General features: G+C 42.4%; 1 protein-coding gene across 2 annotated transcripts in view; it reads left to right on the top strand.

The window, feature by feature from the left end:
* The window catches only part of TGFBR3 (transforming growth factor beta receptor 3), a 195,320-nt gene that overhangs the window by 115,935 nt on the left and 56,118 nt on the right, over window positions 1-23,267 (top strand). For both annotated transcript variants that reach the window (XM_037154394.2, XM_037154392.2), the window contains exon 4: window positions 4,781-4,918. In XM_037154394.2, coding sequence (XP_037010289.2) covers window positions 4,781-4,918 — 138 coding nt within the window. The remainder of the gene's footprint in view (window positions 1-4,780; window positions 4,919-23,267) is intronic.

Below are 23,267 nucleotides of genomic sequence, written 5' to 3'. Positions count from 1 at the left end.
ACAGCTTGGCCACACCTGGGGCTCTCTAAGCCCAGCCCAAGTAGCAGCCATCTCAGATTGCTTTATAGCTCAGGCAAGGTGGCCCCAGGCAGAATACAGGTTGGGGCTAATCTTGGCCAGCACCACCCAGGAAACCCCAGGGCCAGCATACCCAGTGGACAGCTACAGACCATGTTGCAGCGCTACCACCCTGCCCCTGCATAGCTGATCCCTGGAGAGCACAGGTTGGTGGTCAGTGGTCATAGCCAGTTCTTGCAACTGACTGGCCTGGGTAAATCCCTTCCACTGACCTGCCAACAGTAATCAAGGCTCAGCTACAAGAGGAGGGTGTACTTGTCCCACATGAAAGGTGCGCATCAAGTACCCAGCTTGGGTGAAAGGGGAGGCTATGCCACTGGACCCTACAGGACACCTACTACCTTAGGCCACACTACTAAGACACAATCAAAGTAGCTCTACCTAATATATAGAAACAAACACAGGGAGGCTGCCAAAATGAGGAGACAAAGAAATATGACCCATATGAAGGAAAAATCAAAACTCCAGAAAAAGAGCTAAATGAAATGGAGCTAAGCAATTGATCAGATGCAGAGTTCAAAACACTGGTTATGAGGATGCTCAAGTACTTGGTGAGGACCTTAACATCATAAAAAAGATCCAGTCAGAAATGAAGGATACACTAATTAAAATAAAGAACAATTTACAGGGAAACAACAGTGGAGTGGGTAAAGCCAATAATCAAATCAATGATTTGGAACAGAAGGAAGCAAAAAACAACCAATCAGAACATCAAGGAAAAAAGACCAAAAAAATGAGTATAGTGTAAGCAGCCTCTGAGACAACTTCAAGAGTTCCAACATTCACATCATAGGGGTGCCAGAAGAAGAGATAGAGCAAGAAATTTGAAATCTATTTGAAAAAATAATGAAAGATAACTTCTCTAATTTGGTGAAGGCTATAGGCATGCAAGTCCAGGAAGGGCAGAGAGTCCCAAACAAGATGGATGCAAAGAGATCCACTTTAAGACACATCATTATTAAAATGCCAAAGGTTAAGGATAAAGAGAGAATCTTAAAAGCAGCAAGAGAAAAACAGAGAGTTACCTACAGGGGAGTTCCCATAAGACTGTCAGCCAATTTCTCAAAAGACACTTTTCAGGCTAGAGGGGACTGGCAAGAAATATTCAAAGTCATGAGAAACAGGGACCTACAGCTACCACTGCTGTACCCAGCAAAGATATCATTTAGAATCAAAGGGCAGATAAAGAGCTTCCCAGACAAGAAAAAAAACTAAAGGAGTTCATCTTTACCAAACCATTATTATATGAAATGTTAATAGGACTTATTTAAGAAAAAGAAGATCAAAACTATGAACAATAAAATGGCAATAAATACATATCTATCAACAATTGAATCTGAAAAACAAAGTAAGCAAATAAGAAGAGCAAAGTCAGAATCATGGATACTGAGAGAGTTTTGATGGTCACCAGATGGGAGGTTGGTGTGGGGGAATGGGTGAAGAGGTGGGAGGAGTAAGAAGTACACCAGGTAGTTACAGAACAGCCATGGGGATGTGAAGTACAGTATAGGAAATGGAGCAGCCAAAGAACTTACATGCGTGACCCATGGACATTAACAATTGTGTGGGAATTGCCTGAGGGAGTAGGGGGTGCTGGGTGGATGGGAGAAAGAGAGGAAAATTGGGACAACCATAATAGCAAAATCAATAAAATATAGTAAAAGATAAACTCAAAAAAATTCTCAAATGCTCCATGACTCCCAAAGATGAACAAAGAAGCCACTAACTTAGAGACTAGTCATTATTTCCTCAGTTAGCATTTAGCCCCTTTAGTCCAGTGAGCTATCATTGTCACATGGCCCATAGATTCAGTTCTCTATTACTTATGAAGCTCATGGATAAGAAATGACCTTTATTTTTATGTAATTTCAACATAGGATTGAGAGTCACCTCTTTAAAGTAGTGTGTAACTTTCCAAGATGGAAATTATTGGATAGCATTTGTATCATTTCTATATGTGCTACTTCTTTGCTTCAGTCTGCTTGGGCTCTGGTCTTTAAACAATGATCGCCAAACAGTAATCTACCCATGAAAATCTTTAGCAATATGCTCTTATCTTTGTAACTACAATCTATCCTGCGTTATATAATTGGTTCTTAAGAGGATGTTCTTTTTCTCTCTCTCTCTCTCTCTTTTTTTTTTCCCCTTCAAGAAATTAGGTAATTCCTTAGCAGGAATTTTTTATGAGATATTTTAGGTATGGTCTACCCACATTTCCAAGAGCTTTTATATCTTCATTCTTTTGTTGGTGGTTTTTGGTTGTACTTTATCTTCCCTTCAGAAACATTTACTCAAGTCAGGGAAGGATGGAAGAGGAAGGCTGCAGAGGGATCAGATGAGCAGGTGCTTGGGGGACATTCTGTTCCTGCCAAATGATCTTTTCTTAAAAAGTATTGAATATTTTCCCTTTAATTTCCCAATCATAGTGCAACTTGTTCTTTGCCAAATAGTTTTTGGGGCTTTGCCTAGGCCCCGTGTGCCAGAGTCAAGGATTCATGTTGGCCAGACATTGCCACATATTGAAGGCGGGAGCCGTTTCCAGGAAAGCTCGGGGAACTGCGGCTCCGAGAGCCCTTTCCTTCACTGTGAAAGCCAGGCCTGGACACTTTTGACCATCTGGAAAACTTTGGACCCAAGCATCGATATCTGTCTCATACATATTTTTCTTTTCATTTCCTAAGTTTTTAAAAATTTCTTGTTCACTCGAGATATATATTTATTACTATTTTAATCTATGTACAGCAAAAAGAATTGTATGCTTGAGGGCTGCAAAGAAAGTCATCAGAAAAGAGTTGACATACCCTCTGTGGATATATATTATTATTCTCTGTGCCATTACGATGCTCAATAAGCAGTTTTGGAATGAATACATCTGAAAACTTTTTGCTGACATGCTGTTAGTGACAAAGTGTCTTTTTTCAGGTGCTCTTCAGGTGTCCATTATACTCGGGAGCACATTATATACAGCAAAATACGGTACCCACTATGCACTAATCACAGTATTAAACACGAGATATATCTTTGTCTGCAGAGTATTTATAGTCTATTTCAGAGATTTTAAGACACACATTCAACAGTTAATGAGTGACACGGTATTATATACTAAGTGCATATTATTCATAGAATAAAATAGTTCTGTAGCATTGAAAATTAGAAAATTAAACATTCAGTTGGCATTTACTGAGTGGCTACCGAGTGCGAAGGTGTAGGTATCGAAAGTTAAGCAAAGTTTAGTGCCATATTAGCAATGACCTGAGAGTGTACCGTGATAAGTGACACTGGTCAGCCACTCCAATGATAAAAGGTAAAGATATATCAGGATCACAGCGGGCCAGCAGTCCCTGGGGAGGTGTAAAGTGTCCAGCTTTGAGTGCTCTGTCACTGATGATTATACAGATTCTAGGCATAGATCTACCAGGGGTGTCCAACTCATGGCCCATGGGCCACATCTCGGCCCAAGGTGTCTATGAATGTGGACCAACACAAAAATGGAAATTTACTTAAACCCTTATGAGATTTTTTTGTGATTACGTGTCACAGTGTATTTAATGTGTGGCCCAAGACAACTCTTCTTCTTCCAGTGTGGCCCAGAGACACCAAAAGGTTGGACAGCCCCGATAGACCGTTTAATCCTCATAAGGGTTATGGCTGAGATGTGCTATTATTCCCAGTGTATCACGCAGTGTGTGTCTTTCCAGCCAAAGTCCTTTTTGTGTGTTTTCCCTCCCTTATCACTTTACGGTGCTCTTTGGTGAGTTCAGTTTGTTTAAACACGTGACCCTTGGGTCTTACTTCAGCATCCCATACAGAAAACCAGTGTGAGACATGCTGATGTGAAAGCATCTCTTCAGGATTTCTGTATCTACCCTTTTGCTTTCCTATGTTCATGTTGACTGGCCTTGTGCTCCAGGAGGATGTTGTTGAACCCAGCATGTCCAGCTCTGCTCACAGGTGCTTTCTGATGATGCTAACAAGGACACTGGCAGCCTACAGTAGTCTTGATCAGCTGTCAATGTGGCCATAGTTTTCATGTCCAGATCCTAGTTTTCTAACCTTTTTTTTCTTTTTCCTCCTTTTTTTTTTTTTTTTTTTTGACTGGGGCTGTATACCATCGTGTTCTATTCTCTGCATTCTCTGTGCTTCTTTCTTTGGAAACCCCCTTCAAGCTAATAGCTGGGATGGTGAAAGCACTGGCAGCCCCTTTGCCTGAGCTTTCGACATGTTCCCTTGGCAGATTCACTTAACTTTATGGAGGTTGGAGCTTACCTGGAAGAGAAGAAAGTCATTCTCTGGCATCCAGAGGGGTGACATGCCCTGGGGGGTTCTGGGCTCCAATTTTCAGTTTAGTCATTTGACTTAAAGGGTGAGGCAGCCCTAAAGGAAGGTGACTTTTTTTCTGCCTTTGCCAACTTCAGAAACAGTGTGTTCTGTTTACTTGTGTTCCATTATTACTGGGAGCTGACTCATGTTTCAGTTGAGATTAGTGTGGGTTGAACTGTACGATATAGCCATTTTTGTAGTGAAAAATGCTCAAATATTGGCAGTCTCATCTGATTCAACCTAGTATATCTTATCTGTGAGTCTATACTAGTTTATAGCTTGCTTGTCTTAATGCTGAGCTTTGAAAAAGTATTCCAGATGCTATGCTAAGCGATTTCAATGGAAAGCCATTTCTAAGATTTCTCTTTACTGTGCTTTCTAGGTCACTCTGCACCTCAACCCCATCTCCTCAGTCCACATTCACCACAAGCCTGTTGTGTTCCTGCTCAACTCCCCAAAGCCTCTTATCTGGCATCTGAAGACAGAGCGGCTTGCAATTGGCGTCTCCCGACTTTTTTTGGTAAGTGTTTGAAACCCTCCCACAATGATCTTGAGCACAGAGATACAGAGACACTACAGCTTTGCAAGGCATTTTCATTGTAATAATACCAGAATTCCACAGTGTGTTAAATTTGGAGTGTGCTCTTAATGAGGTTTGGATGACACAGATAAGCATTCACAGACAGCAAACACCACTCATGCCTTCTTCTGTGGATGCAGCGTCGAGTCTGGTTTGCACGTTACTGTGGGACCTGTGGTCATCCTCTGTGTGGCCTGAGCTTTGGTCTCAGCTGGGAGACCCTCCCCCCACTGCCTGGTGGCAGCACGAGCAATGTAAATATTGTCAATAGCCACTAGGTGTGTGGTCTCTGACCACAAGCTAAATAATGCGCAAACCCTTTCTGTTTGTATATAACGGGCCTGGTTTCTGATACGAGGATCTGTTTGTTGAGAAAGTGACACAGTGAGCTCCAAAATGAAAACATTTGTATTTTATAAAAAAGCTGGAACCCGGCACTTGTGGAAAGATCCAAATATTACCTACTATTTGTAAATCATGTCCTTTCGAGTTTGCCAGAACATTCAAGTTTGCTAGTTGTGGAGAAATTGATGGGTTGTTTGGATGGATTTTTGGGGTATGATATCATGTCTAATGATGAGCAACATTGCACTTCACAGTGGAGCTCACATTGTCTGTTGCTAAAGCTACATGCTAACGTACTCAAGTGCAGAGCCTTGGGCTTTTAGACCTTTCTTGCCCACGAGCATTCAAAATAAGAAGTGGCCTCAGTTGATAGTGCTTCTCTTGCACGATGGATAGATTTTCCCTAGTTAATTACTTAATCCAGATCTGTAGTTTCTTGTCAGAGTTGATTGTGCAGTAGTCATCAATGCATGCTATATTTAGTGGAGGTGGAGGGAATTTGAGGAACAATATATTTACATAGTCTCTAATCACTTATTAATAACACATGAAAAAAACCATAATTAAAGGTAGTGCAGATACCCAGCAACACCTTAACCAGGGCATCAAAATTAACATCAACATATGGTGTAGATGAGCGCTGTGTGCCTCTACATGTGGTAACCTGAGAACAAACATAGCTCCACTTATGTAGTTTGGACCTAATCCTGAGGAAACATTGGAGAAAACCCAACTGAGTGCCATTCTAAAAAACAACTGGCCTGTGCTCTTCAAAAATGTTAGTCATGAAAGACAGAGAGAGGCTGGGAAGCCATTCCAGATCAAAGGAGACTCAAAAGACACATGGGATCCTGAACTGGATCCTGTCAGGTAGGGAGGAGGCCATTGCTGTAAAGGACATTATCAGGATAATAGGCAAAATGGAAATTGGGCTTACAGATTAAAGTGTTGTATCAGTGTTGTATTTCTTGAATTTCATAATCACGTTATTGTTACATAATAGATTATGCTTCTTAAGAGACCCAAATACACTTAAGTATTAAGGGAGAGAGGGCCAAATAATTTAGAAAAACATACGATGTGCAGATAAAATGAGAAAGCAAATATGGCAACAGGTTGAAAACTGGAGAATGTGGTTACAGGGTAAGTAAGAGTTCTTTGTACTATATTTTCAACTTTGTAAATGTGACTTCATTTCAAAATAAGAAAATTAAAAGTATATTTACAAGGTAGGAGTTACTACTAATTTAAATGGTAATCTTCTTGAGAATTAAACTCATTACTTCTAAATTTAAGAGGCCAAAAGTCAGAGTTGTTGTTATTCGTATTCCTAGCACATTTATTTGGCACTTGTTATTACAGTAGGCTCTCTGATACTTGTTTTTAATTCTCACAATAGCTCTGTGTGATGTGGGCATTCACCCCATTTTACAGATGCATTTACAGATGAGAAACTAAGACCTAGAGAGGCTAATTAAGCAGTGACCTAAATATCTCGGCCCATTACTGGCAGAGCTGGGACTCAAACTGAGACAGGACTTACTCTACACACTCTTCATGGTAAATCGTCTCCCTTCATGCTCATGTTCACTGTCAGTCTTCTGTGCATATAGGTGTTTGTGATGGTAAAACCACTGACCATGATCATAAGGTCACATTTAGCCCTTATAAAGCAGAGCTGTGCTATCCATCCACAACGGTAGGCACTAGCTGTGTATGGCTGTTTAAATTTAAAGTCACTAAAGTCAGAAATATAGTTCCTAGGTGCACAAGCCACGTTTCAGGGGCTCCACAGCTACACGGAGCTAGGGACTCCCACATAGGGCAGCCTATGAAGAGGTTGTAAATGAAGACTTTGCCTACCCTGGTCTGAACCCAAGCAGTAACCTGAAGCAAATTACTTAACTTTTCTAAGCCTGACTTTCCTCGTTGTCATATAGAAATAATAACAGTACCTCTGTCATGGGGTTACAGTCTTGATTAAATGAGACCGCATATAAAATGTTTAGTACAGCATCTGGCACCAATAACTTCATTGCCCTTACCTGCCATTTGTTGCTATTTGTTGATAGTCATGGTAAAGAACACTTGGGAAGGGTGCTGAATCTACATTTTTAACTGTGGCACGTCTAGCTGGCCTAGCCCCAGATTGAGATGGGTTCCCGTTTCTCTGGCTGTGGGTGCAGAAAAGTGTGGGCCACTTACATCACGGCTGCACTGGTCTCTTTCTGGATTTCTTCTTTCACCTGTCACTCTCTGGGTTTTGAAGGAAGGTGTTGTGCTCCTAGTTATTATTTACCTGCTTTTATTTTGTTTAAGATCTATGAAGAACTGCCTCTTGGCCATCAGTTTAAGACACACTAACAATGGAAAAAAATAAAAGGAGACAGTTTCAGTAAACAAATTAACATCAACCCTGTTTGGAGTTAATCCCCTGCAGGGAGATTACAGACCAAGGGATGAACCTGGAATTACCAATGGGGGAAAAGCAGCATTGGAAAAAGCCAGTGGATTTAAATTCTGAGACATCTAAAGTCTGCCTTGTGCTCCAGCAGGCTTTCCTTTGGGGGAGATGGTTTTCTCCACTCCTATCCTGGAAGAGATGGAACATCTGTTGTCCATTCTGGTTCTCAGATCATCCGATGACAAGTGATGTGAGATCCGCCACCAGCGGGCAGCTCTCCCCAATGGAGAGAGTGCCGAGGTGGAGCGGGTAAGGCCCTCACAGCCTGCAGGGAGTGTCAGGGTCTGCTTGTCCCCTCAGCAGCCATTGCAGTGGAAGGGTTGCTTCTGGACAGAGAATCAATGGTGTGTTCTGTTGATCTATTCATAGTAGTTGAAAGTGATAAGGAAATTATTTTGCATAAAGTGCTTCATCTGAACACTTCAGAAAGCTCATGGAATCTTTGGAAACTAGAGCTTAGTTGTTTCCATCACTGCCTTCTCCACAGTTAAAGACCTTAGAAGGAGCTAAGGAGAGATGATGGGTCTCTTGACACTCAGTTTCAGATGGAGGTGTTGTCGCGTCCTCCCTGATATGCTACAGAAGAATTTGCCTGACTGTCAAAGCTGCTTTACTTTCTAGGTAGAGTTACAGTACTTTGCCAGTTTTTTTTTTTAAAGTACAGTGGTAAGAAAAGTTCAAATACTGGCATCTACTCATCCATCAAGGTGATTTTTTAATTTAAGTTGAATGTTTGCGTTGTTATAACTCCCCAAATATGAAAAGGAAACCTTTCATAATGAGTTAATAGGGCCTTATGTTACTCAGAATGTTGCAGCCACCCACGAGGGTGACTAAAAACATTACACAGCAGGTCCTCAAACAGCATTGTTTTGTTCAACATCATTTTGTTATTACTGTTAAGAAGAGGGGAAAAAATGGATTCCCAGCCGGGGCCACTGTCTGTGTGGAGTTTGCACGTTCTCTCCAGGTCTGCGGGTTTTCTCCCGGGACTCAGGTTTCCTCCCACGTCCCAGAGCTGTGCGTGCTGGTTTCACTGGCGTGTCTACATGGTCCCAGTCAGAGTGAGGGTGGGCGCGGGGGGCCCTGGGAAGGAAGGGCGTCCTCTCCAGGGAGGGCTCCCACCTTGCGCTGTGAGCTGCTAAGATAGGCGCCGGCTCCCCTCAACTCTGATCAGGAATAAGGAGGTAGGAAAAGAATTTTCTGGGGTTTTTTTTGTTGTTGTTGTTAATCTTCCTTAAATGGATTATAGCTCACATTTATTTCAGTGGTTAATATACAAATGTTTTTGTATCTTTATTTAGAAGTTTGTTGATGTTTATATTACCACAGGAATTTAACTCTTGTTTATATCAATTAGCCTGTGGTAAAATCGGTTTCATTATATGTTGTTTTGCTTAAAGTCACTGTTTTCAAGAACCTGTCAATGACATTTCATGAGGCTTTACTACACTTTAATACTGTCTAATAAAGGGATCTTTTTTCCTGTCAAATCACTCCAGTCCTTCTCGTGATTCCACAGTGCAGGCAAGAAGGGCATGCCAGGTGGGGGGAAAGCAGTACTGAGTTCCCTCTACAAGTGCAGTCTCTCCATCCAGTTGTTCTGGAAACCTGGGAAGTGGGAGCGACATGACATGAAGTTGTTCCAGGCTGAGTCTCAAATAGTGTCACACACACACACACACACACACACACACACACACACACACACACAAATTTATCACTGCTTTGTAGTTGTTCTTCTTCAGGGTGTATGGATGGCCCAGAAATACTGGGTAGGTTAGAGTTGTTCCTCAGTGCAATCAGAAATAAAAGCAATCCTACCCTTTCAGTCTTTCATGCTGAAATTATAAGTAAAACTCTGTTAGAAGAATCATCTCAGCTTATTTTTATTTATGTAATAATTTCCACATTGAAGGAAAAGTAGGGTAGCTCACCTGGGCAATAGATGTCTGAACTTTCGACTTGCATTTGGCAAGAAAAGATTGAGAAGAGCCACAGTACTAGGTTGTCTTTAAAACTATGCTGCAATTTGAACAGACACTTCTCCAAAGAGAAAGTACAGATGGCCAAAACGTGCATAAAACGAGGCTCAGTATCATTAGTCATCAGAAAAATGCAAATTTAAAACCACAATGAGATGCCACTTCACACCCACTGGGATGGCTGTGATAAAAAAGGCAGACAATAGCAAGTTTTGTTGAGGCTGTGAGGAAATCGGAACCCACACACATTGCTGGTGGGTATCTAAAATGCAGCTTTGGAAAACAATTGGGCAAAACGTACGTCCACAGCAAATCTTGTCTGCAGATGTTCATAGCAACGTTATTCATAATAATTAAAAAGTACAAACAGCCCCAAATGTCTGTCAACTGATTAGTGAATTTTTAAAAAGTGGTATATCCATGCAATGGAATATTATTTGGCCATTAAAAGAATGAAGTAGTGGTACATAGCACAATATGGATGACCCTTGAAAACGTTATAAATGAAGGAAGCAGACACAAAAGGCCGTGTAGTGTATGATTCCATTTATATGAAGTGTCCCAAACGGTGGAATCCATAGAGACAGAAAGTAGACGAGCAGTTGCCAAAGGCTGGTGGGAGGAGAGAATTGGAAACGACTATTAATGGCATAGAGTTTCGTTTGGGGTTGGAAAAAAATGCTCTGGCACTAGACAGTAGTTAATTAGTGCACTTGTGAACATGACTGCCATTGTGAATATACTAAACACCACTGTACAGTTTAAAAGGGTGAATATTATGATATTTCAATAAAGTAAATTAAAGGGTGAATTATAATTATGTTATATTTATGTAATTTATATGATATAATTATAGGGGTGAATTATATTCCAATAAAGCTGTTAGAAGAAAACCTTGCTGCAGCACACTTTTTAGAAGGGTTGGTATTAAGATCAATGAACTATACTTTAAAATCTTTTTACTTTATATATCTATTTGATTTTTTTTGAGGGGGGAAAAATCCCCCTTATTTTGTGTTCCAAACAAGAAGACATTCTCCTTTAAGGCCTACAGACTTGGAGTCCAAAGACAAGCAGAAATTGTCAAGATGAGACCCTAGTGCCTGACTTCTAATCACAGCGTGTCTAGCCCAGAGCTCTTGGCCGGCCCGTCAGTGTCAGGGCTGGATGCTCTAATTAGTCATAAGGAAAGAAGGTGTCTCAGATTAGGAAAGTCTCAAGACATAAGCAGCAACTTCTTCCAGCCTCATTTACTCTTGGAATTACTGTGCTGTGGTTTATTTTTTTCCAGCCATTTATCATTAAAACCAGGAAAGAAATGAATGTGTGTGTGTTTGTGTTTGTTTGGAGTAACGGAGAGGAACGGGATGTTAGTCTTCGAGGCAGGGTGTCCAGATTTAACAAAGATAAAGGGTGACTAGTTCATTTGAATTTCAGATAATCTACCAATAATTTTTTTTTTAGTATGTCCATGTGATATTTGGGGCATACTTTTACTGAAAAATTACTCATTGTTTATCTGAAATTCAAATGTAATTAGGTGTCCCATAGTTCATCTGGCATCTCTACTCAGAAGTAACTGACACTTTTGTTTCTAGTTAACACCCTGGCTTGGGTATGAGGAGGCCTGGGGACTGGTGTTGGCTCTGCCAGGAACTAGTTACATGTCACTGGACAAAATCATGTAACTACTAGGACCTTAGTTTTCTCATCTCTAAAGTGAGGAGGTGTAGTACCAGCCAATCTCCAAACTACCTCTCAGCTTTCAAACTCTGATTTTGTGATAATACAACTGTTAGATATTGCATCCGATTTAATTAGAAACAGAAAATGGTAATCTGAACATTGCCTCTTCAGCAAATCCAAGTAAATATCAGGGCATGGCAGTTGAAATATATGAGAGAAACCAAACTCTATGCTATTGGTTTAGGATTACAAACAACCCAAAATTTAATCCTAATGAAAAATGTAAATTAATACCAGGAACATGCTTAATATTTAAAACCTGCTTTTGTGTTTCTGTGAATAGGGGAGGAATGGGTGAGGAAGCTGAAGTTGCCAAAATCTGGTTTATTCTTTTTACTTAAAGTTGGGGGGTGGGCAGGGAAAGGTCCAAGTATTTTGGGCCTCTGCCACCAAACCACAGGCAGTTAGTTCTCTGGTCCGCACTGCAGTTTGGATGGCTGACAAGGCCCAGTGAAAAACAAGTGCTGTTTGTTTTCCTGTGCCCAGTATTTAACTGGAAATCAGAAGGCGAAGCTTCCAATCAGTTGTTAAATAGCCCCAGATGTGTGCTTAGCTGTGCTCTAGGAAGGGACAGGCACAGACCGTACCACAGCGCATGTCCAGTCATTCTTTTCACGGGTCCAGGGGATGTGTAACTGAGGGTTGGGGTGTCCAGAAATGCCCTATGAATAACTCAGACATTCAAGTTTGCTTGTGCAGGAGGGAACTGTAAAAAAATTTTGTATTCTCTACTGCATTGCATTTTTAAAAATCTGGAAATGATTTTTTTCCTTTTCTCAATTTCTCCCTGCCCTTGTTTGGTAGTTCTTTCCACATTTAGGAAAAAATGACGTTAGCATACTTGGTGTGATGGTTTGTGTGTCTACTTGTTAGTTCACCCGACGCTCAATGTTTAGTGCCTGAAGGACGCTGGGAACCGCGCCAAGTGTGGGATCCAGAGAGACGTGGGTGGGTTGCCTGCCCTCATGGAGCTTTCAGTTCATTGTCAAAGCAATTACACTTCATGGTAATAAATACCATTGTTGGGTCCTGAAAATTGGAGGAAATGAGAGTCCTCATATTCCAAGTACAATTAAGGCAGGTTCCTCTGTGAGGCTGACTCGGCAGCAGATGGGTCAGGGCTGCAGAAATAAAAATGCAGCCTTTTTGCTCGACTGCAGGTGTTGCAGTGTCTTCTAGGGTTTGGGTTCTCTTGGGAATCCAGAACCACTTTGGAGTCTCTAGCAAGGTCTGTCCCCAGCTAAGTTTTCTCTGAAAGGCAGATTAAATAACTAAATATTTCAAGATTAGTTTCTCTTTTTTCCTTTTTTAAAATGTCTCTTGTGGAATGACTCACTGTGCCCTGTGGGATATTCCAAGTGGTTGTGTACTGTGCAGTTTTGTTCCAGAGGTTGCTTATCTGTTGGTTTTGTGGCTTGTCTATAAGAGCCCTACTTATAAGGGGCTTGAGCCTCTCATGAGCTGGGGTCAGTCAACTACCATATTTCCTAGGAAGGAGTTTCTGGTCCCTTTGTGGTGAGACCTCTTCGTAAATGTCACTGTGGCAATCGGAGCCTTGGACAGAGTCCAGTTTCAGCTGGTAATCCTGGTTTAGAAAGACCTTTTGAAAAACTTCATGGGATTTATCCTGACTCCTGGGTTAAGGCTGGTGAATGTTGCCAGAGCGTCCAGTGAGCAGCCCCGGGCCTCTGGAGGCTTGTGGGTGTACTCTTCCTGATCAAGACATCCTGTCCTGAGGGCCCCGGCAGGCGTAGACTTTTCCTGGCTCTGCGGGACTTGCTGTGTGTCATGTCTGTGTGCAGGCATGGGCCCCAGCCCTGTGAAGGCTGTGCTTTCATTCAGCAAATTGAGGTCAAACAAACTCCACTTGACTGAGGGGGGAAGATTGGTGTTTCTTCGTTTAGAATCCCATGACATCCTTTAGGGTTTTACTGTCTAAGGCTAATCTGGTAATCTGATGAATCCGCCCTTTTCATAGATTGGGCAATTGTATCAAATGTTACATCTCTGATGCTCTTGATTAACGTGGTGGGAGACCTCCAGAGAGCTGTTTGGAAGAAAAAGCAAGTGTTTTGTTAAGGGAGGTTGCAGAATATTTTTTTACATTGTGAGAGAGAGGAACAATATCTGTCTCTCAGGAGATGCTGGTGAGGCTGATTTGAGCGCTGGTGGCTGTGCCGTGGTTCTCTCATAAACTGCAAACAGTGAGGCTGTAGCGAAGGGTTCCCCAAAGGTGGCCCACATTCCCCATCTCTGGAAGGGACCGCAGGATGGCCCGACTCCTGCCTAGGCACGAGGCACTGGGTTTGTTTGAGGCAGCCCAGTGCTGGCACTCCAGCCAGTCCCCCGTCACCTAACTCCTGGGCTTGGAAGCAGATTTCTGCAGGGGAGGAAGGAAGCCCCTTTAGCATTTTTTATTTCTCTGTTCAGGTTACAATTTGTATCCCAAGATCTGCTTTTGCTCTTGACCCTAACATCCTATCCCCTGATGGCCTGGGATATTTCTTGCACATTTGGGCTTTTCATGTCACTGGCAGTCCTCATTGTTCTGCTCCTGCTTTGTCCTATTTGGGTGGTGAGTGGCACAGCTGGGATGCTGGGACCCAGGATGTACCTAGAAGTCAGGGGCTTATCCATCCGGTATCTTTGGCAGAAGCCCATAGGGGTTACGCCCATTTGATCAGTAGCCCTTCTGTGTTTATCACAGGGAGCCGGTTCTGGGGAGTCTACAGTTTCAGGAGGGTACAAGGTGCTGCATGATATTCAGAGCTTCTGTTTGGAGCCAATGCTCCTCTAGCCCTTGAAAACAGGTTTCATATATGCTTTCCTAGCAGTGCGGACAAGAAGGTTATGGTCCTGCCACAGCGAGGAATGAATTGGGGCCTGTCAACCTTGATCCGTCAGACAACTCTTGTGACCTGAGGTGGGGATGTGTATATGTGCATGTGTATATTTAACAAACAGCATGTGCCACGTGCTAGCACTCTTCTAAGCATGTTACTTATGTTATTTAATCTTCAGAAGAAGCCAATGAAGTAGGTATTCTTGTTATCCTCATTTGATGATGAGGAAACTGACAGAAAGAGAGGTTAAGTCAACTTGTGCATGGTCACACAACTAGTGAATGGTGGCTATAATCCACGTAGTGGAAAGTGCTGAGAATAGGCACATCCTAAGTGCTCAACATGCGTTAGCTGTAGTAATAATGATTTTTTTTTTAATGATGGGAATGAGTAGTTTGGGCCAGATTTCCCCTACTTTCTCCTTCTACGTCACACATCCCAGATTTTGATGCTGGGATTGAAAAAAGTTATGCTTTCAAGAACAGCAAGTAGGTGTAGCCGGGGATAGTGGTCTTAATTGTCCACTGTTGTCTGGCACGGGGTTCTCCTTTTGCAGAGGGAACACTTAGATTAATGCTAACCTAGAACTAAATGTGGAAGGTGGTCCTGATCACATCTGACTGTGCATAAACCACAGCATTTCTAGACATGACCGAAGCTTCAGACACAGTGTCAGTAGTTGCTCTACCCATGGCTGGAAGTTAGCCACAGTGCTGCCACCTTAGAAATAGCATAGTATTCTAAAAGTGATTGAACTCCCAGGTGTTTTAAGTCCGTTTTTCCTTTGCTTGGAGCCTCTGCCATTATTCCTCAGTCATAGATAGCGCAAGGGAGGTAATTGGGTGACCTCTTGAGGGACAGACCTAATCCAGGTGCCCCATATTTTACAGAAGTATAAATGGAGAACTCACTGGGGACAGTCACACACTGCTTGATTTAGGGCACGACTGTGATGTCATCTGCAACCATGGAGCCACTAGTGACTGTCCCACAGACAGGGCTTCAGAACTGAACTCTAGCCACACGAGGGCATCACTCCCTGACCCAGTGAGGAAGTGGCGTGGAATCTCAGCAAAGTGCATTGTGAGTGGTTTAAGTACTGGGACCTAGGTCATGCCAGTATTTCACAAAGGTAACGGTTTATAAACTGCTTCTTGACCTGTCTCATTGGCCCATGTCTGGATCAGCTACACTAGGATTCCCTGCTTAATGTTGAATATCTGCATTGCCCTTGGCAGTCTGGGGATCATTTATTCAGAGATGGCAAATGCGTTCAATTCAACCTTCTGGGCGGTGGTATAGGAGGTCACCTTGGTCACCAGAGACTGTTCAGTGTAGACTGGATAATGGGGGTGAACACAGGAACATGGCCTGCCTTTGGTTGAGAGCTAATGTTAGGAAGTTCAAGAGGGCTGCAACCAAGTTTGGAGCTGAGGCCCCTCCCCCACCATCCTCTCTGACTCCCTGCCCTGGAAAAGTCCTTTACAACCTCATCTCCTGCCCCTCCCCCAAATTGTTATTAGGTCTGTGGTTGCTGGGCCAGAATATGCAGTTCTGTTCCTCTTGGGCATGCACCAGCCATTTATAGAAGCTGGGGCTCATCCAGAGAAAGAGAACCACTAGGGGATACATATGAAGAGGTTTATTGCAAGAAATTCGTTGTGCCATTGCAGGGTCGGGCAAGGCAAGTCAGGAGGGGGGTTGGAACACTCAGGCATGAGCTGAGCCCCAGGTCTGCTCTTAGGGCCCTTCAACTGACTGAATCAGGCCCACATGGATTGCTTAGGATAATCTCCATTACTTAGAACCACCTGAGTATGGACTTGAGCCACATCTGCAAAATACCTTCACAGCAACATCTAAATTAGTGTTTGATTGAATAGAGGTGATAAGTAGCCAAACCAAGTCAACATATAAAACACCATCAGAGACACATTTTTATATCTTAAATCGATGCAGCCTGATAGTCTTGCTATACTGTTTCTACTTAATCATTTTCAGAGCCTGCAGCAGTCTTTGTTGCTGTAATTTACTGTAAGAGATCTCTCTTCTTCCAACCAAGCAGTTGTTTTGCTTCGGTAACAGTCATTACTCTCTGTTTGCCCCTTTATTCTCTTTCTCTTCCGCTTTCACCAGCACAACTCCCCAGACCCCAGGGCAAGCAGAGAAAGAGAGCGAACAAGAGGCCAGGAAGGGCGTAACCCCTGAGTTGCCTCACTGCTTTACCTTTTCACTCTCTGGAAAGCCTGGCATATTTTTTGGAGTCCAGCAGACATGGTTTGAATCTGCACTTGTTCCCTTGCTAAAACAAAGTGACCTCACCTCTCAGAGTCCCAGCATCTTTGGTTGTCAGATGTGAGGATTCAGAATCTGTGAAGCATGCACTTGGTAAGTGATCAGGAAGAGCCTTTATGGTTATTATCACCCAGTATGTGTTCCTATTAGTAGGGGCGAGAGGGGCTCTGTCTACCCAATGGTGCTGATTTCTTGATTTTGGTAACTCGGCGGCAGAGTAGAAAGAGCTGCAGAGTGAGAAACGGAGTCTTCAGTTCTGTGGTCAACTGTGCTTTCTCCCAGCTCTGCGCCTTTGGCAGGTTCTTCAGCTTCTCTGATCCTTACTTTCCTTGTCTGTAAAATGGAATGTAGATGGTAAGTCCTGGTGAAGGGGAACTCTGTAAAGGGAATTCTAGGAACCTATTTAGAACCAAGTGTTTGTCAAGTTCAGTTTGTGGGTTTGAACCAGGATTGACATACTGGATGTAATTTGAAAGAAAAATAAAGGAAAGAATCCTCCCCAGTGAGGGATTTCCCAGAAGCACATTTGAAAGGCAAAAATAGATCAAGGATCATGGCAAGTAATAGTGTGATGCCAACATTTAATTTTTTTTCCTGAAAAACACCCTTGAGATCGCAAATATACTTCAAATTTTGGGTCAAGCTGCTCCTAACATCACGCTAATATTGGGAGATGAGAAAGGGTAAATTTAGGAGTCCGGAGAGATCATTTTGTGAGGCCATTGAGGATCCCTGTGTGGCCCTGGACTCTACAGTGAAAAACGGCATTAGAAACCAGCTCATGCTCCATTAATTTGTTACCCTGTGGGGACTGAGTCTGTCTTTCAGATGGGGAGAGAGATTTTGCTTCTCTTTGCATATATACATATTCATATATACACATAGTAAATATTTTTGTAACATTTCCATGGGAGATTAGAGAATTGCTTTTGTACTGGCTCACATTCAAGCTTGTGTATGTTTATGTTCTGAGGGCAGCATCTCAGAATTTCCCTCTTGGACATGTGGAAACACGTAGGGTGTTAAGAACAGGGAAAAGTTTCAATCCTTTAGTTCTTTATATTTCAGCAAAAATAAAAATGAAAAGCAGAGGATGATCGTCATGAATGTCTTGAGAAAAAATTGTTGAGTATGTTTTAAGTCTTGTTTTTGAAAGAAAACAATCTGGGTGTGGATACAAAATGAAAACACCCAAGGATTTTTAAGTGGGTGCATGGGTTTGTGCTCTTGAACGCAGCGTTGGTGGGCACCATCATCACATGGCTTATGAATGTGCAGCTTTGCAAATCATGACTGTAAGTTCACAGTCATGGAAGTTACTGTTTCTTTAAAACAAAGTTTAGAAAAGTCATTGAGGCATGATATATGGTTAATAGAAAACACGTTTCAGATCGCATTTCACGTTACTTGGCTTTGGAGGACACAGCCAAGCACAGCCCTCCCAGGAATTGGGGAGGGAGAACGTGTGGCTTTCCCCTCAGAATATAGGGTTCTGTCCTTCTCTGGGAGGTAAATATGCCACAATTCTGGTACTTAATGTGAGTTTGTTTTTGCTGGACTTTGTGCACAAAATACATCAAAACGTCATCTCCTTGTCGTCTTTCTGTGTGGGCACTGCAAGGAGTTCCAGGGCTGACCTACACAGATCCTGCTTATACATAAGCCTGAATTCTAGAGCAATACCTGTTTTTACATTACCGTGTCTTATTTTTCCCCTACAACTGAACTAGCAAACACTTGGCGTGGCAGATGTTTCTGAAATGTCAGTATGTTTTTCCTTTCTCCATTTGTTCTCCTTGTTTTGCTCTTCCTATTTTGCTAAGCAGGCAACTCCTAAAAAAGATTTGCCTAGGGGGTGTAAAGCACAGTATAGGAAATACGGTCAACAATATTGTGATAACAATGTATGGTGCCAGGTGGTACTAGAGTTATGGGGGGAGGGTGTTCTTTTCTAAATTATATAAATGTCCAACCACTATGCTATACATCTGAAACCAATGTAAAATAATACTGAATATCAACTGTAATCAGCAATTAAAATACATTTAAAAACTTTTAAAATAAATTTTACTCATGTCTGTCAATAAAGAGGATACTGTAAAATAAATATTGTTAATATAAAAAAAAGAGATTTGTCTATGTGCAGGAGTCAGGAAAAAGGAATAGGAATAGTAGAAGTTGGGTGTCAGGCAGGACAAAAGGGAGAGAGGAGCTACTTCTCCTTGTGCAAGTGCTGAGCTTTGACCAATGTCCAGGTCATGTGAATGGGTGAAGTTAGGTGCTCGAGTTAGAGGAGCCCCACGGAGCTGTAACCTGAATAGCAGGCACTCACCCAACTGATAACAGAAGCTCCAAACCGACCAGAGCTGAGCTGGGGGCGCCCAGTGTGCACGTGATTCCTGGACCAGATCTTCCTCTGAGATCTCAGCAGGCTTTTCTTTATCTTGGGGGAGCTATGGCTCCTCTTATTTCAAGAGGCTGTTCTTTCCTTTCAGATGTGCAAGAAGATGACTCCATCCATGACTTGGCTTTGCTGTGTCCCTCTTGGCTTTTTTTTTTTTAACCAGTGCAAGAGGAGAATACTTTTGCTTGTTTTTAAAGCAATCCTGCATGGTTTACAAAGACTATTTGGAGTTTAAATAATATTTGTATCTTTGGCCTAGAGCAGTGATCTTCAAGTATGCCATGGAATCTTGGGGGGAGGGGCAGGGAGATTACAGTGCAGTTTTCTGGATCCTGCATCCCTGCTTCACTCTAAAATCTGCATTTTAACATACTTCTGTTTGTGTTACACTGGTCCAAGCATCACACTTTGGGAAGCACTGGGTTTGAATTATCTTCTTGACATTGGTTTATATTCTGAGACCAGACCAAAAAGAGAATGGATGGATGGAAGTTATCAGTTCATCCTTCCTCCATATTGGAGGAAGCTCTAGAGCAATGCTATCCAATAGAAGTAAAATGCAAACCACACAGGTAATTTTAAATCTTCTACTAGTGAATTTCAAAAGTAAAGGAAACAAGTGGAATTAATTATAATGGCATATGTTATTTAATTTAATGTACCCAAAATAATATCATTTTAACATGTAATCAATACAAAAATTGAGATAAAAAAACCCCTTTTCTTGACTATATATAAGACAGTACAAGGTCTGGTCTGCGTTTTACATTTACAACACAGGTCAGTGTAACTGGCAGCATTTCAAGTGCTCTGTGGTGGTGTGTAGCTAGTGACTACCGTGTCAGATAGCTGTACAGCAGCAACAGACGGACACTTGGCACTCATCCCCGTCTGTTCACTGCTCCAGGATAGAGCGTCGGAGTCCTTCTCAGCACAGAATGCTGGGCAGGTGCAGCCAATTAATTGGGCTTCAAGACTCATTCATTCAATAAACAGAGACTTATTGACTGTCTTTTCTGTACCCAAACAATGTTCTAGGTGATTGGCATATAAACTAAGCACATTAGATCCCAGCCTCTGAAGGATCTTACATTCCAGTGGGAGGAGATGGGCAATACTCATAATAAAAAGAAAATTATATGGCATTTTGCAAGGTGACCGTGCTATACTATACCAGAGAAATTAGAACGTACAAAGCAGGTTTGGGGGAGCTAAGATCACTAGAGTAGAAGCTGCTGGGTGGTTGGATTGTAATTTTAAATAGGCCCCATTGAGAAGGTAATAGGTGAGTGGACTCAAGGGAAGTGAGGTGAAACTTCAGATGAGACTTAATTACCAGGCGTGATCTAGTGTGGCCTTATTGTCATCAAGACTGCTCATGGGGAAGTGTTCTTTCAGGGGCTGGGTCAGGAAGGAGGGAGGAGAGGGCTGGGTCAGGGGAGGCCTTATGGTATGGGACTGTCCTCATCAAAGCCTCTCTCTCCTTCCTCCCTGAAGACGAGAGCAGCGTGGGGGAAGCTCAGAGAGAGGCCGAGGCAGTGCCAGGCCTCTGAGTCAGCTGATGTGCTGAGATAAGTGCTAAAACGAAGAACCTCAGTTCCAGGAAAATGGTGACTGTGGCCTCCATGAGCCAGGATTTGTTCTCCAGCTTGAGAGGTCTGTTGTGAGGCTTCGGTGGATCTGCGTAGGACTTTAAGAGTTAAAGCTTAAATACAGGTGTGGAAACAAAAGGGCTGGTTGCCTCTTTTTTTTTTTTACCTTTTGCTTTTTTCTTGCTCTTTTGGACAAGGTTGTTGAATCTGATCCAGAAAAAATAGTACACTTGGCTCTCAGTGCCTTGCCGTAAGTTCTTGTAATAAAACTTCCAGCACTGGCAGATAGAGTAATGTTCTGCTCTTTAAAAAACTCTGGTAGCATAACTAGAATTTAAAATACGAATGTTGTGCGTGGTTTCAGTAGAAAGAGCATTCAGGAGCGGAGGTGGCTCAGTGTGGATCTCAGCAGCCTGGGCTTTGTTGAGCAGTAAAGTGCCCACAGATGCTTGCTAAGAATCAGGATTCTTGGAGCTCAGTGCTTTGTTCATTCGCACAGGAAGACGTTTGTCATGTCAGGGAATGTCAGAGGACTGGGTTTTAATTAGCAAGCAGGAGAAAAGTTCAGTGGATTCTGGGGGAAGACATGGAACTACTAAATGATTTAATAGTTGGTTGTTAGACGGAACTATCGGGCGAAAAATCAAATCATTAGCTTTAAAGCCTGGATGAATGATCATTCCCTGGGCAGTGAGGGAAGGAAGGGCTATGGGATGAAGAAATCATGGCATATCCTTCCCTGTAGGGAACAGCCTCGAGCTTTCATCAACAGTTGCCAAGCACTGTGCCAGGCCCAGGAGATTGAGGATGAACAAGCTGCTTTCTTGTCCCTTGAGGTGTTCTTTGTCAGTTGAGGGTGGGGGGTTTGTTGATAAATAGTGTAGTTCATGTGAGATGTGTACAAGGCACAGTGAGTAGCTCCATCCCGAGGAAAGAAAGGGAGCCTGGGTGGTTTCACAGAGAAGGTGGTACCTGTGGAAGGACAAGGAGTGGTTATCAGGTGTGCAAGGTGGGGAAGAGTGGTCCAGGCAGGGAGCAGAACGTAAAAAGTCCTGGGAGCCTGAAACAGAATAATGTGTTCTGCTACCCACAGCACATTATTATGAGTGATTGCCTATGGCAAGTCCTGGGTACATGGGGACTGATGGGAAGTGGGGTGGAAAGAGTCCCCCTCTGACCATGAGCCAGTTAAGGTACTTAGATGCTGTCCGGCATCATCATGAGTTGACTTTTTAGGGCATTCCTCCTCCCCAGTGACAGTGTGGAGGAGGGACGGAGGGAAACAGAATTGGCAGCTTGGAGAGGAGGAGGTTGCTGTAACAGTTGGGCTGAGACGTAAGGGCCAGTCTTGGGGTAGTAGGACAAGGACATACAAATAAGGTAGAGGATGGTGGGTAGAATAAACAGCCCTGGAAAGTTTCTGCCACTTTATCCAGATATAAAATTCTTACTCTTAACATTCTTTAAAAGTAATTTCATGTTCATTCATGTAGTTATTTCCCTTGCAACGGTAATTGCAACCTTCCTCATATTAGGAAAATATTTTGTTCCCTTTTCTTGTTTTTTTTTTTCCTAATTTCTTTACATCTACGTTCTTTCACAAACTTTAACCTATGCCAAACTCTAAAAAGAGTACCACACCATGAAGATTAAGCAGGACTAGAACTTTGACTGGATAAGTCGTGATATTAATATATTGGGTTGGCTACAAAGTCCATATAGTTTTTTTCTGTAAAATAAAAGACATATTTTTTCATCTTCACAGGTAACTTTATTGATTAGGGTATTTTGAGTATGTTGGCTGTCACCCACATGGTATAACATCGATTTGATAACTGTCTACTTCATTTGGTCTACCTGACTGTGGAGCATCGTCCAGTGAGAAATTTCCAACTCGAAACTTCGCAAACTACTTCCGACCTGTTCAGTCACAGCATCTTCTCCATACACTGCACAAATCTTTTTGGAGTTTCAGCTGCATTTTTATCTTTCTTGAAATAACAAAGCATAATATGCTGAAAGTGTTGCATATTTTCTTTCATCTTCCATATTTGAATAGCCACACAGAAATTCACCAACTTTGATGAGTTTTTTAAAAAATGCATGTTGATAAGACAGCTGTCACAGTGCAATCTAAGAAAATTGTTTCAAATGAAGTTAAAGACAACTAAGTGCTACTAGAGCCATTGCACAGAAAACACCGAAGGAACTTTTTGGCCAATCCAATATTATGTCTGTATTTCAGTGGGGCTCTTGACCAGTCCTCACATGATTGATGTTCGCACAGACAAGATGAAGGCAGTTTATGAGGTGACTCTGGAGTTGGGGAATGACTTGGGACCCCAGCAGGCGCCGTTTGGTGCGCGTGGGTCAGTGTGAGAGTGTACCTGTCAAGTCACAGAACTGAGCCTCGTCTATCCAGCTTCTCTGGGATTTAGACGAACATATAGAAGGTGCTCATGAAATTGGGAGATATTGACAGCTAACAGAATAAGGATTTGTGTGTGGTGTCTAAAAACTGGAAATATGGATCTAAAGAATAAGTATAAGCTCTTTTTTATATGAAAAAAATCAATGGTATAAGGGAAGGATGTGAAGAGCCTCAATCTAAAAAA

Source organism: Artibeus jamaicensis, unplaced genomic scaffold (assembly GCF_021234435.1).
Source record: "Artibeus jamaicensis isolate MK-2021 breed Jamaican fruit bat unplaced genomic scaffold, CSHL_Jam_final scaffold_1019, whole genome shotgun sequence".
NCBI classification, from domain to species: domain Eukaryota; kingdom Metazoa; phylum Chordata; class Mammalia; order Chiroptera; family Phyllostomidae; genus Artibeus; species Artibeus jamaicensis.
The sequence above is the reverse complement of the archived record's forward strand: the minus strand, read 5'-3'. Positions and strand labels throughout refer to the sequence as shown.